We start from the raw sequence: 15,014 nt of genomic DNA, 5'->3' as shown, positions 1-15,014 counted from the left end.
TTGTGTTTACAGGAAACGCATTTAAAACCATCTGATGCTCCTGTACTAAGGGGCTATACGTCATATCGCAAAGATGACCTGACTGGAGAAAGGGCCAAAGGCGGAGTCGCTGTGTTTGTCAATAATGACCACCACTCCTCTGCTCTCCCCCTGGATACTGACCTGCAAGCAGTTGCAGTTGAAATTCATTCATCTCGGAGGCTTACCGTTTGCTCCCTTTATTTACCCCCTCCAGATGCAATGACCTTAGACGCTCTCACAGATCTTATCGACCAACTCCCCCGCCCATTTCTCCTCCTGGGAGACTTCAATGCCCATCATGTCCTGTGGGGCTCCACTTCTCTTTGCGCTCGAGGTCGAATTTTGGAGAGCCTCCTAACATCTCAAGTGTTGTGCATCCTCGACACAGGTACTCCGACTCATTTCTCTAATGCTACTGGGTCATTCTCAGCCATTGACCTATCTTTCTGCTCTCCAACCCTCACCGACTCTGTTCACTGGGAGGTCATTGACGACCTTCATTCCAGCGATCACTTCCCTATCCGCATTAATTTCCTGGATAGTGTATCACTGGAGCAGCGGCCACCATTGTGGATGATTGGCAGGGCTAACTGGCCACTGTTCACTCGGTTGGCTGTCTTTGACCGCCACAATAACGTACAGGAATGGGTGGATCACATCACGCTTGTGGTCCATCATGCTGCTGACCTGTCCATACCACAGTCTTCTGGCACTCTTAAGCGGCGCCTTGTGCCTTGGTGGACAGAAGAGTGCCGTTCAGCCATCCGGGACAGGCGTGCGGCTCTTCGCCGATTTAAATGCCGCCCAACAGCGGTCAATCTTACCGCCTTTCGAATCACGAGAGCCAGGGCACGCCGTGTCATTACAGAGAGCAAGAAAAGGTCATGGCAGGAGTTCCTGGACTCATCAACCGTTCCACTTGTTCCACAAGAGTATGGGAAGCCAACCGGAGGATTTCCGGTAAACATAGCCGTTTACCAATAGCTGCTGTCCTGAACCAGGGATGCCTCCAAACGACACCCAAAGCCATTGCTCAGACGCTGGCAGAGCATTTTGCACAAAGTACTGCCACTGCAAATCAGGATCCAGCGTTTCGTCGCTACCGTGCGACTGTCGAAACAGCGATCTTCGACTTTCAGTCGAACAGTTCTGAGGCCTAAAATTGCCCTTTCTCCATGTGGGAACTTGAATCGCCACTTACTGAGACTTCTGACACTGCACCAGGTTACGACCGCATCCGGTACTCCATGCTTCGACATCTGCCAGCGGCGTCAAAGGAAATCCTCCTCGAATGTTTTAATCTCAAATGGCAGACTGGTGTTCCCCACCTCGTGGAGGGAGGCAATTCTCATCCCTCTCCTCAAACCAGGAAAGGACCGCACATGTCCCGGTAGTTATCGTAGTATCGCCTTGACAAGCTGTGTCGGAAAGACCCTGAAACGGATGGTTAACCGTCGTCTGGTCTGGCTGCTAGAGACCTGACAGCTCCTTAGCCGCTTTCAGTGTGGATTCCGAAAATTTCGGTCCACGGTCGACAACCTGACCCTCCTAGAGGCGGCTATTCAGCAGGCTTTTCTCCGTCAGCATCACTGTATCGGTATCTTCTTTGATATCAGTAAGGCATATGATACTACTTGGAGACACTGTATTCTTGCACAAATGCATCAATGGGGCTTTCGTGGCCGCCTCCCGATTTTCATCCGGTCTTTCCTGTCTCAGCAGTTTTTTCGGACCCGCGATGGTAACACCCTGTCTGATCGCTTTGAGCAAGAGAACGGTGCCCCCAGGGCAGTGTTTTAAGCGTTACCCTCTTTGCCATAGCCATCAACAGTATAACGTCTACAGTGAGTTCAGTACAGTGCTCCTTATTTGTGGACGACTTTGCTGTTTTCTGTTCCTCCTCCAGTGTTGCAACCGTGAGCCGTCAGTTGCAGCTAACAGTGCGGCGGTTAGAGGAGTGGGCTGCAAAGACGGGTTTTCGGTTTTCTGCCGAAAAGTGTGTTTGTGTTCATTTTAATCGTTCTCGTCATCTTTTTACTTTGCCTGCCTTGCATATGGGGGATACTGTCCTACATTTTAGAGACACAGTGCTGTTTCTTGGCCTAATTTTTGACTCCAGGTTGTCATGGCTGCCACACCTACGTGACTTGAAAGCCAGAACGCTGAAGGCACTGAACATCCTCAAGTGCCTCAGCCACAGGCCTTGGGGCGCGGACAGGGCGCGTCTCCTACAGTTTTATGGAGCTTTTGTGCGTTCACGGCTGGACTATGGGTGCACAGTATATGGGTCAGCGAGGCCATCTTATTTGCGGGGCCTTGACGCTGTCCACCATGCTGGGATCCGACTGGCCACGGGTGCTTATCGGACCAGTCCCGTACCCAGCCTCTGTGCTGAGTCTGGCGAACCGCCACTTACCATCCGGTGGCAGCTCCTGCTGGTGCGCCAGGCTTGTAAGTTTCTTGCAGCTCCCAGATCGCCTGCTCACCATCTTGTTGCCCATGCACCTCTGGACCGCCTTTTTTCCCTCCGTCCCCGGGCTACGTTGCCGTTTGGGATCCGTGTGCAACGTGTACTAGAGTCCTTCGGTGTGGAGTCTGTACAACCCCAAATCCAAGGTTTTAACCGCCTGCCACCCTGGTTACTGAAGAGGCCCGGAGTGATTTTAGATTTATTGCAGTACAAGAGAGATTGCACTCCTGCCACCGTTTTTAATGCAGCATTTTCTGCCATTTTATCTGAGCACCACGACTATGTAGCTGTTTTTACGGATGGGTCGAAACAAGGGGATTCTGTTGGTTGCTCAGTTGTTTTTCCATATCGTGTCCTCAAGGTCCGACTTCCTCAGACTTTTACTGTCTTTGATGCAGAATTGTTTGCGATCTTGCGGGCACTGGAGCACATGAGACATTCTTCCTCTCCAAAATTTCTTGTCTGTTCCGATTCACTCAGTGCCCTTCACTCATTGCAACGTTTGTATCTGGCAGACAAAATTGTCCAGACCATCCAGGATGCCCTCTTCCAACTACAGCGACTGGGGAAGGTTGTAGCTTTCTGCTGGGTTCCGGGGCATGTTGGCATTGCTGGGAATGAAAGGGCAGATCTAGTTGGCATTGCTGGGAATGAAAGGGCAGATCTAGCAGCCCAGGAGGCGTGTCTCGCCCCATAAGTATCTCAGTGTGCTATCCCCTTGCACGCACTCACCTCGCTGTTGAGCTCACGGGTCATGCGTCGGTGGGAGGATGAGTGGCTGGAAGTGACTGACAATAAGCTCCGTATAGTCAAGCCCACAACGCGTGTGTGCTGTACTTCCTTTCAGCCCCATCGACGGGACGAGGTTCTTCTCACTCAGCTTCGAATAGGCCACAGCCCTATGACGCACGGCTTCCTGCTCCGGTGAGAGGACCCTCCAATTTGTGGTACTTGCGGCGTCCAGGTCACTGTGCGCCACGTTTTATTGGATTGCGTTTTATTTTCTGACCAGCGGGTCGCGGCTGACTTGCCAGCGGACCTGCCATCTCTTTTAGGCAACACTCGGACGAATGTGGTTAAAGTTTTAAAGTTCTGTGCCCTGTCAAATGTTTTTACAAAGATTTTAGGGAGAGGATTTTAATTTGCTCACTGTGTGACAAGCTCGACCATATTTTATGTAAGTGGCCAGCCAATAACAATTTCCTGTGACATTCTTGTTGCCATGTTTCCCCTTTCCGTAGGTTTTACTTTCTTAGGTAGCATTTTCCTTCATTTCCTGCTTTGTTTGAGTGTGTGCTTTAGTTTTCTTAGGTCTGTCCACATTCGTTCCTTTTAATGTGTCAGGGCGCTGATGACCTCGATGTTGAGCGCCCATAAGCCCCAACACACCACCACCACCACCACCACCACCACCACCACCATATACAACACCAGGGTTTACGTCTTGCGATGGGAGCGTTCTATACTAGTCCCGTCGAGAGTCTTCATACTGAAGCCGGTAAATTGAATTGCCACTAACCTACCAGTGCGATATACTGCTTTATCGGTATGCCTGTCGGCTATTGTCAATGCCCGACCACCGGTCTTATCGTTTCTTTTTTGACGACTCTCTCGACCGTCAATACGTGTTGTATGTCTCTGCCCTGCTACCCCCTGGAGTTCGCTTTCGTCGCCTCCTTCAGCACCTTGATTTTTCACTCCCTGCAACCTTTAGAGTGGGCGAGAGCCAAACGCCACCTTGGCTCCAGGCTCAGGTTCGCGTTCACCTTGACCTCAGTTCGCTCCCAAAGGAGGTTACCCCCGCTTTGGTATACTGCTCCCGTTTTATCGAACTTCGTTCAAAGTTAATTAATATGATCTTCATTTATGCAGATAGCTCTAAGACCGATGACGGTGTCGGGTGTTCTTTTATTGTCGGGGCACGCAGTGTCAAATACCGGCTCCGTGGCCATTGTTCGGTCTTCACAGCTGAGCTATTTGCTCTCTACCTGGCTGTTCTTTACATCTGCCGCCACTGACATTCTGCTGATGTCATCTGCTCCGATTCCCTGAGCGCCATCCAGAGCCTCAGTGATCTGTATCCGGTTCACCCTTTTGTGCACCGGATCCAACGCTCTCTTCAGCAGCTGTTGGACGACGGTTCTCTTGTTACATTTATGTGGGTTCCTAGCAGTGTCGGTAACCCTGGGAACGAAGCTGCAGATGCCGTGGCCAAGGCTGCGGTCCTCCAGCCTCGAACAGCTTCTTGTTGTGTCCCTTCATGGGATTGTAGCAGGGTCATTTGTCAGCGCATTTTATCGCTGTGGCATGCCGATTGGGCTGCACTTACGCCCTTCTCGGCGGCAGGAGGTCGTTTTGGCCCAGTTACGAATTGGACACTGCCGGTTCAGCCATCGCCATCTGCTGATGGCTGTGCCGGCGGCGTTCTGCCCATGTGGGGAATTGCTGACGGTATGCCACATTTTAACGTCCTGTCCGAATTTTAATACACTGCCCGTTGATCTTGGCCTGCCGTGTACTCTGGATGCCATTTTAGCGGATGACCCAGGAGCAGCTGCTCGCGTTCTTCGTTTTATCCACTTGACAAACCTGTCTAAGGAGATGTGATTCTGCTGTTTTTTTAATCGTATGCCTGTCAATCTGTCTTTTATCGTGTTTTCCATTTTAGTTGCTGTTTTAACCTAGTGCCTCGCTGTGCATTCCTAATGTAGTCTGGGTGCTGATGACCATTGTAGTTGTGCGCCCTAAAACCACAAAAAAAAAAAATTAAAAAAATTAGCAGCTGCTGTACTGGTCTGCACGTGCGCCGTACGAGTGTGGAGGGTGTGTGGAGGGTGCCGTGTAAGGCCGGCTCGGTGGCGCCGTGTTTCAGGACCTTCCGCCATGTCGGCAGCTGCTGAGGTTCAGAGGACGGCGGCCGTGGACCTGGGCGCCCTGCTGGACGCGGGCGACGGCGCGGTCGTCACGCTGGTGGCGGGAGGGACGCGGCTGGCGGCGCACCGCGCGGTCCTGGCCGCCAGGAGCCCCGTGTTCCGAGCCATGTTCCAGCACGACACGCTGGAGGCCAGCTGCGGCGAGGTCAGAATCGCGGACGTGGGGGGCCCGGTGCTGAGGCAGCTACTGTCTTACATGTACACCCTGCAGGCCCCCCAGCTGACCGACACGGCCCGGGAGCTGTTGATGGCAGCCGACAAATACGGCCTGTCCGCGCTGAAGGCCGCCTGCGAACAGCAGGTGGCGGTGCAGCTGGAGGTGGAGACGGCGGCGGCTGCAGCTGTGCTGGCGGTGAGGCACTCGTGCCCCAGCCTAACTGCAGCCACCGTCCAGTTCATAAGGGCCCACGACTACAAAGCAATGGCGACGCGGGGCTGGGCAGACGCCGTGCTCGAGTACCCAAAAGACATCGTCGAAGTCAGTCGGCTGCTTGGTGAGCCACCAGCAGAAGCCAGGTGAGCCCGAGGCAAGACGTTATTCTGTCTTTAACAATAATGTGTGTGTGTGTGTGTGTGTGTGTGTGTGTGTGTGTGTGTGTGTGTGTGTCTCTCCTTACAGCTCACAATGCTGTCATTGGTCTGTCATGACTGGTTTATCAAAGCTCCATATTCAGCTCTTTTTGTTAGCAGTTATGTTAAGTAAACAAATCATTGAGGGGATAATTTCAATGGTTAAGGAATCTGTCTACATTTGATTAGTTCTCTTATAAAGCATGTGTAGAGCCCACTAATGTAGATTTTAGCATAAAGTCATTGAACGAAACTACTAAATTGTGATCTGCATCCGTATCTGCTTCTGTGTACACCTTACAGTCCAGTATCTGATTTCTGAATCTCTGCCTGAAGATGATGGTATGTAACTGAAATCTTCACATATCTCGCATCGTTTCCCAAGTGTACCACCACCTCTTGTGAGTCTCAAAGAGAGTATTTGCTATTGCTAGCTGAGGTTTATTGTACATCTCAACTAGTCTTTCTTCTCTCTCATTCCTAGTACCAGGTCTGTCTTCTCCTGTAACCCTTTCTTTTACTCTTTCCCCTACAACTGCTTTTTTGTCCCCCCCGACTATTAGATATTTATCTCCCTTTATGTACTGGATTAAGTGTTGAGTATCATCATATAGTTTTTCTACATCTTCATTGTCAACTTGTGATGTCGGCATGTATACCTGAATTCTCGTTGCTTGTGCTGGTGTTGGTTGAGAAGAACCCTGTCACCGACTTGTTCACAGTAGTTCGCTGTCTGCCCTAGCTTCCTACTCATAATGAATCCTACTCCTGTTCCGCCATTTTCTGCTGCTGTTGATATTACCCCATTCTCTTCTGGCCAGAAGTCCTTGCCTTCTTTCCATTTCACTTCAGTGACCACCACCGCATCCAGATCGAGCTTTAGCATTTCCCTTTTGTTATTGTCTGCCTTTCCTATTGCATTCAAACTCCTTACGTTCCACATCTTGACTCGTATAATGTCATCCTTTTGTTGGTCATTCAATCTTTTTCTCGTGGTCACGGCAGTCTCCCCAGGTATCCAAATAGGCACTAGTCAGGAATCTCTTGCCAAGATCATCATGATACTTTTGTCAGTTACCGGCCACATCCCCTGTTGATGCACTTCATGTGTCTAATGCAGTGGTTTCCATTGTCTTCTGCATCCTCATGCCTTTTATCATTGCTGATTCATCTGCCTTAAGTGGAAGCTTCCAAACCCAATGGCAAGAGTGTCCTGAACCTGTCTGCTGCTCCACCCACTTTTGACAAAGCTGTTGACTGGGGGTCTCAAGATTCTTTCATGAGTACTTGCATGGTGAGCACGGGGTGCCAAGCTAGTGCAGTCTTTCTTCTTTCCAGGGCTGCATTTCCTTGCCCTTACCCTCCTTTCCTCTCCTTGCTCCTTTGCCCCCTCCTCTCCCTCTCTTGGAGTCCTTGCTTATGTTGGCCCCGCTATCCTCCTGGTTATGTTGGTTTTGTAATTTGGCTTTGCTGCATAATCACCTCATCCTTTTGGCATTCCCTGGTCCCCCTCCGGGGATTGGCCTCCATTACTAAATTTCTATTGCATCATGTGAGCCATTTGGGTAAGAGCACCTTACCTAGTGTCCCCGACGTTTGCCCTCGTAGTTCATTCCACCTGTTCATTCACGTCGTTGTCTGATGATAGGGTGCATAGCCTGCTCGGTAGCCAGCCCGTGTGGTGGGGTCGCTAGTACCCTTTTGGTTGAGCCCCCTGAACACACAGGGATCACACTTCTGATATCTGTGCTGTGACCACCTCAGGTAAGGCTAGCAGTGGTAGCTTGTCATCCTGGTGCATTCGATCTCCCGGCAATGGCTGCTGTGCCAGACGGCCCTTGCTGTGGCTGGGTGGCGCACGTGAGGAGAGCCCCTGATTGGAGTGGGTGATATCAGGGCGGACACTGCATACGGATCCAGAACTCAGGCCATTCTTTTGCAGCTGTCTCTCCCCGTGGAACTGATACTTTTAGTGCTGCTTCTCCTGCCCCTTCGGCCTTCCCTCCCGCGGCTACACCCTTGCAGGTGGGTCAGGCCCATCGGCTAGGGGTGAAACCTTTTCCCCGCTATCTGGTTTGCACCAGGACTGACGGGGATACTTTCAGCAATGCCAAACACTTTATTTTTGTGGAACACATTGAAGATAAGTTTGGGGAAGTGGACTCCCTGAGCAAGGTGCGGTCGGGTTTGTTGCTGATCAAAACCGCTTCAGCTGCCCAGTCTGCAGCCCTTCGTGCCTGTAACCATCTTGGCACAATTCCTGTGTCCATTACCCCACCCCACCCCCCCACCAGTCTCTAAATATGGTACAAGGTGTGATTTTTCACAGGGACTTCATCCTTCAAACTGATGAGGAACTTCGGAACAATCTTGAACGACGGGGCGGGGTGTTCACTTTGTTCGGCATGCTCAGAAGGGTCCGAAGGACAATCGCATTGATACTGGTGCCTTTGTCCTGGCCTTTGAAGGGGATACCCTCCCTGAGAAAGTAAAGATTATTGGTTATTGATGTGGCATAAAGATTATTCTTTATTGATTTGGCATGAAGCCGTACATACCACCTCCTACGAGGTGTTTTAAGTACTTGTTTTGTTCGCAGGCCCCTCTCTGTGGTGACTGGATGTCCGCTCCATGAGGGGAGTTCATGTGTTCCGCATCCTGTGTGTACTGTCATGGCAATCATTTGCCACGTTCACCAGATTGCCCAGTATATAAGAAGGAAAAGAAGATATAGGAGTATAAGTTCGTTGATCGTTTAACCGACACTGAGGCTCGTAAGTAAGCATGTCTTCAACCAGTGTCCATGACGCTAGTTCTGCTTTAGTTCCATTTTCACCCCTTCCTCACCCTTCCTTACCCCAGTCCTGAATCCCTCTCCTCCCCCCCTCCCTTGTGGCTCCCACACCTCTGTGCACTGTTCCCCCCTCTCCAGCCAGAGAAGTGTCCCACGTCTTTGGTGTCTGCTGCTCAAGGGCGCCCCTCCTGGGATATCCCTTCCAGGCCAAAATTATGCTGCCGCGCAACCAATGCTGCCACGCGATGACTGCGAGAACCACGGTTTGTGGGGCCCCCAGGTTGCCCAATCTCTTTCTGTTCCCGATCTTGCTGCAGCTGGCTCCTTTATGCCACTCAGCTCTCCTCGATCTCAAACAGAAAAGAAGAAGAAACATAAGTCCCGGGACAAGGAGCCTCTGGTGTCTCCAGAGGTCCCATCCTTGGCTTCGCAACCCGATTCTGACTTGTTGTTCATGGATGTCACCTCCTCCTTGCCGGTGACAGTTGGTGACTGGCTTTAGCCTGTTCAACCCCCATTTGAATCATTGTTCTATGGTTATCCAATGGAATTGTAATGGGTATTACCATCACTTACCGGAGTTGAAATCTGTTATTTCGTCTTACTCTGGAGCTTGTTTGGTTCTACAGGAATATCATTTTATTGATGACCACTCACAAACCCTCTCTGGGTTCCGTGTTTTCTGTCGAAATTGGGTTGGCCCCGTGTGGGCCACTGGTGGCGTTTGTACGTTGGTCCGTACAGACGTTGCTAGCACGTGGATTCCTCTTCAAACTACATTGGAAGCGGTTGCTGTTAAAGTCCACCTGGACGGTTTGCAATCTTTATCCCCCCCCCCGACAGAACACCTACACCTGCTGGCATAACAGCCATTGTTCTGCAACTTGTTCCTCCCTTCCTCCTTCTCGGGGATTTTTATGCTCACCAGGCTCCCCTATTCATTTCAATGCCAGTCATGGTACCTTTTCTGCCATCGATCTTTCTCTTTCTTCTCCCTCCCTCTTCCCTTCATTACACTGGTAACCACACGACGACCTTTGTGATTGTGACCATTTCCCATTGATTCTTTCACTACCTTCCCACTCCCCGATGGGAAGGCTACCTCGTTGGTCTTTCCAACGTGCCGATTGGCGTCTATACACTGCACAGGTTGTGTTTTCTCCCTCTTTGTCAGGTTGTATTGATGACGTCCTACATGAAGAGTGATGCGATTGTTTGCGCTGCTAGTTTTGCTGTACCTCGCTCATCTGGACCATTTCACTGCCAGCAAGTCCCGTGGTGAAGTACGGCCATTGCCATTGCCATTCGTGATTGGTGTCGAGCTTTGCAACACCTTAAGAGGCACCCTTCCGTTGCCAACCTTATTACCTTCAAACGTCTTCGTGCTAAAGCTCGTTACTTAATCAAGCAGAGCAAACGAATGTGTTGGGAATGCTTTGTTTCTTCCCTCGCTCCTACTGTCCCTATGTCACGGGTATGGGCTACACTTCGCTCTCTCCAAGGTTGCCACTGGCAGTCCACCCTCACAGGTGGTCCCGGATGGTCTTAGTACGGACCCGCTGATTCTCGCGGAACATTTGGCGACCCATTTTGCAACAGCATCATCATCATCAACAACCTCCTAACCGGCATCTTTCCTGCACCAGAAACAGTGGTCCGAAGCTTCCACCTTAAATTTTACCCGTTGTCAGTCAGAATCTTACAATGAACCTTTTATGAATGGGAATCTCTTTTCACATTTTCTTGTTCTCATGATACAGCTCCTGGCTCACTCAATTCATAACCAACTGCTTCAACATCTCAGTGCTCTACAACGGCAACATCTTGTCCAGTTTTTAACCGTATTTGGCTCCAGGGTGACTTTCCTTCTCAGTGGAGGGATAGCATCATGGTTTTGTTTGTCGTAAGCTATCGTCCAATTATTCTGACAAATGTTGTTTGCAAGTTATTTGAACTGATTGTAGCCTGTCGGCTCAATTGGGTCCTCGAATCTCGGAATCTATTGTCACGTTACCAGTGTGGCTTCTGAGAGGGACGGTCTCTGATCGATCATTTACTTATTAAGCTTGGAATCCCCAGTTCGACAGTCTTTTTCCCAGCACCGCCATTTGGTTGCAGTATTTTTTGACCTTTGCAAGGCTTAAGAGACGGCTTGATGCCATTACGTCTTCCTTACACTTAATCAGTGGAGTCCACCCCCCGATTTTTATCCGCCAGTTCCTGTTCTACCGATCGTTCAGGGTTCGGGTTGGTACTGTTCTTAATTCTCCATGGACCCAGGAGACTGGCATCTCACAGGGTTCTGTATTGAGTGTACTTCTTTTCCTCATTGCTATCAATGGACTTGTGGCCTCTGTCAGTCCTTAGGTCGCCCTTGCTCTGTATGTCGATGATTTCTGCATTTGGGTTTGTTCCTCTTCAATGGCCTCTGCAGAGCAGCAGTTCCAGGGAGCTATACGGCATGCCTCTGCATGGACCCTCTCACACAGGTTTCAATTCTCTCCTTTAAAATTGCGGGTGGTACACTTCTGTCGCCGTAGTACGATCCACCCTGATCCAGAGCTCTATCTCGATGCACAACGATTACCTGTGGTCCCACAGTTTCGTTTCCCAGGTCATCTTTTTGACAACTAGCTCACTTGGCTGCCTCATATCAGACTTCTGAAGGATGTTTCCGTAAACTCAGTCCTTCACTTCCTTGCCCACAACTCTTGGGGTGCAGACAGCTCCATCCTTATCCGCCTTTATCGTGCTTTAGTGCTGTCTCGCTTGGACTATGTCGTCAAGTTGGGCTGTCTTGCTTGGACTATGTCGTCAAGTTGGGCTGTCTTGCTTGGACTATGTCGTCAAGTTTATGGTTTGGCTGCTCCTTCCACACTGCACCTGCAGGATCCGGTCACCATTGCAGTATCCGTGTGGCCACTATTGCCTTCCCTACTAGCCCTGTTGATAGTCTCATGGTTGGAGCTGGGATCCCCCCCCCCCCCCCCCCTTTCTGTTTGGTGGTCCCAGCTTCTGGTTTCTTATGCAATCGCTGTCTGTTCCTCTCCCACTCATCCTTCCTTTTCTATCCTGTTCCCAGCCCATGGATGTCACTCATCTGATTCCCGCCCTCGGGCGGGTTTACCGGTTGGGATCCCCCTTGCGTCTCTTCACCGTGATTTTCAGCTTCCTTCTGTGTCCTGTTTTCCATGCTCCCTTCCCACCACCCCCTCTTGGTTATTTCTTCTGCCCCAAATTCGGATGGATCTCCGCTGAGGTCCAAAAGAGTCCATTCCCCCCATGGTGTTCCGTTGGTTTTTCCGCCAAATTTTATGGGAGTTTCGGGATGTTGTTTTTTACACCGATGGCTCTAAATTTGTTGACTGTGTCGGATATGCTTTCATGTCCTCCGTTCGCACGGAAAATCATCTGCTGCCACCTACATGTGGGGTGTTTACTGTGAAATTGATGGCAATTTCCCAGGCCCTTACCTTTATTAAACAGTCCCAGCACAACCGCATTTTGTTATGTACGGTCTCAATGAGTGGCCTTGTGGCTGTTGACCAGAGTTTTTCCCGCCATCCCTTGGTCTCGGCCATCCATGACCATCTCTCTGATCTTCACTGTGCTGCTTGTTCCGTTGACTTCCTTAAGGTCCCTGGTGATGTGGGTATCCCAGGTAATGAGCTTGCTGATTGTTTGGCTGGGGGAGCAGTCACTCCCCCCCCCAGTTCTCTGTAACTCCTCCTGCAGTGGATATACGGTTGAACATCAAATCCAACTTCGCACAATCATGGGCCAACTCTTGGGTGGCTACCTCCGTGTCTAATAAACTTCGTGCGATTAAGGTGACACCTGGCCCGTGGCGTTCTTCCTTCCGCCTCTCTCAAAAGGACTCAACCACACTGTGTTCTCTCTGCATCGGCCATACCAGGCTGACCCACAGTTTTCTTTTGCGTAATGAGCCACCCTCACTTTGTGGTCGTGGAGCCCGTAACCCACATTTTGGTGCAATGCCCTCTTCTTTTGTACTAAGTACAGATTTCCCCGCGCTTTACCTTTAACCTTGGATGAGGATTTCTGGATAGTCGAATTGGTTCTCTGTTTCCACTGGGAAAGTGGTTTTTATTCTCAATTTTAAGGTTTTTAATCCCCCTTTGGTGTTGGGGCATGGCAGTGAGGGTTGGGGTATCTCCCACTGTAAGCTGTGTTTGGAATTCCCGTCTCACCTCCTTGGCCAAGATCCTCTTTTTTTTCCCCTTTTTACTCTGTTTCACTTTTTAGAATTTGTTAGTCTCCTTTTGCCATATGCACTTCTACATTCTAGTGGTTGGTCGCTTTCAAATAGCAGGTAGTCTTGCCCCTGCTGCTTCAGACGTGGGATACTTCCTGCCTCTAGCATAGCCATGGGGTCGCTCTCTTGCTGACAGCACTCATTTTATTTTTACTGTTGACGACACGACTGCTGTTTTACGTTTTTAGCCTTCTCCCTTTTATCGTTCTGACTGTCATGAGATGTCAAACTGTCTGAATGGACCACATTTGAAACAAGGGACTGATGACCTTGCTGTTTGGTCCCTTCAACCCCAATCAACCAGTAACCATCCAGTCAGATATCCAGTACAGAAGATGTGAGCGGAGACAGTAATTCAGTCAGCGCAGTACCGTGGTCACACACAATGCTGGGCCTGACAATCACAATCTCGTCTCTGTTCCAGGTACGGTGTGCTCTAGTTCTCACTGTACTTGATGCTGGTCAAATGTCTACCCTTCTGCCAGGGCTGCAATTCTCTCCGGCATTACCGGAGACCACTCCAGTGAATCACATCAGTTTCCTTGCACTAGGGTGCGGCAGATTATATTTCCTATCTGTCTATTTGAGTCTCCAGCATGTTCCACACTGTCAGTATTGGTGTGACGATTAGATCCAAGTATTATTTGTTACCCTCTGTCTCTCAGATTCATATGCTTCATATTAAGACTTTCTTTTCTTTTTGGAGTTTCTTGAATGTGTTACACTACTGGTAACTCAACAATTTATAAACATTGTTCGTGAAACAATATTGCCTAGCCTGTGTAATCCATTTTTTCTTCTAGCGGTAGCCTGTACTGGAATCTTCTGTCTGTTTTGTCCAGCTTAATTTAACATGAAAATTGATGTTTGAGGAAGAAGTACATCACCTCTGCTATCAAGAGACATTACATGCATATATGGTTCTGTCTGCTTTAGTCAGAAGCAAATTTTGAAACAACTCTTTTGTAAGTTTTACAGTATAGCTGTTGTAATTCCTGGCCATCATCTCCTTCATTCCCTCAGGCGTCAAAAAATACTGCATGTTAGTTATCCACTGTTGATCTAAGTGGCAGTTTATCAAACAACTCCTGTGTATCTGTGACAAGCTTCATGTGTTTTTCATTGTACGAGGGTTGTTCAATAAGCAATGCCTAAAAATTTTAAAAAATGCCATTAATATACATAGACAGATGTCCTTGTTGGTGCCTCCCATTTGATGTTTTTTGTGTGCCATTGCAGTTTCGAACCATTCTGGCAGATGGCAGAGCAGTAGTACAGCGTCAAAATGGCGTCTGCATATGAGATCCATTACAAGCAGCATGCTGTTATTGAGTTTTTGTGCGCAAGAAAAGAAACCGTGGTGAACATCCATAAACGTTTGCGTGCAGTGCGTGGCAATGCTGCAGTTGATAGCACAGTTGGGCAACGGGTGGTGAAAGTTGCGTGCTCAGGAAATGCAGAAACAAGCTCCACGATCAGCCACACTTGGGACGTCCTGCTGCAGCCGCTGCTCCAGACATGCTTATTTATTTAGCGTATGGCATTTAGACACAATTGTTATTACAATCAATATGCAAAATTGTAATAATTTGGCATTAGATATTCTTACAGTTATTACAATAGTTATACAGAATTATACAAAATAATACAAAATTACACATAATACACATGTTACAGTAGTTATACAAAGTTATAGTAGTTTGGAAGTAATTACAAACAAACATCTAATGAGTTAATATATGCAATTGATTCTCGAGTCGCCATCAGGAAATCTTCTGGAGTCCCATCATAGGCTGTCCTGGGGCAGTCTTCTATTATGTGCTGACATAGCGGCGATTCTGTCATGCCCCACTGGTAGAGGGAATAGGCGCATCTGCCATGTTTAGTTCTAATTCTGTTTAAAGTTGCCCAGGTTTTGCGTGATAAGTCAAAACCTGGAGGCTTCTGGGA

The 15,014-nt window shown here is 49.3% G+C and overlaps 1 protein-coding gene across 1 annotated transcript in view; it reads left to right on the top strand.

Annotated features, from left to right (window-relative positions):
• Positions 1-15,014, top strand: part of LOC124553953 (protein maternal effect lethal 26-like) — an 81,497-nt gene that overhangs the window by 47,428 nt on the left and 19,055 nt on the right. Inside the window, exon 2 of the mRNA XM_047127967.1 lies at positions 5,364-5,940. Within this exon, the coding sequence (XP_046983923.1) occupies positions 5,375-5,940 (566 nt within the window). The 5' untranslated portion in view covers positions 5,364-5,374. The remainder of the gene's footprint in view (positions 1-5,363; positions 5,941-15,014) is intronic.

This window comes from Schistocerca americana, chromosome 11, assembly GCF_021461395.2.
Source record: "Schistocerca americana isolate TAMUIC-IGC-003095 chromosome 11, iqSchAmer2.1, whole genome shotgun sequence".
Lineage (NCBI taxonomy): Eukaryota > Metazoa > Arthropoda > Insecta > Orthoptera > Acrididae > Schistocerca > Schistocerca americana.
The sequence above is the reverse complement of the archived record's forward strand: the minus strand, read 5'-3'. Positions and strand labels throughout refer to the sequence as shown.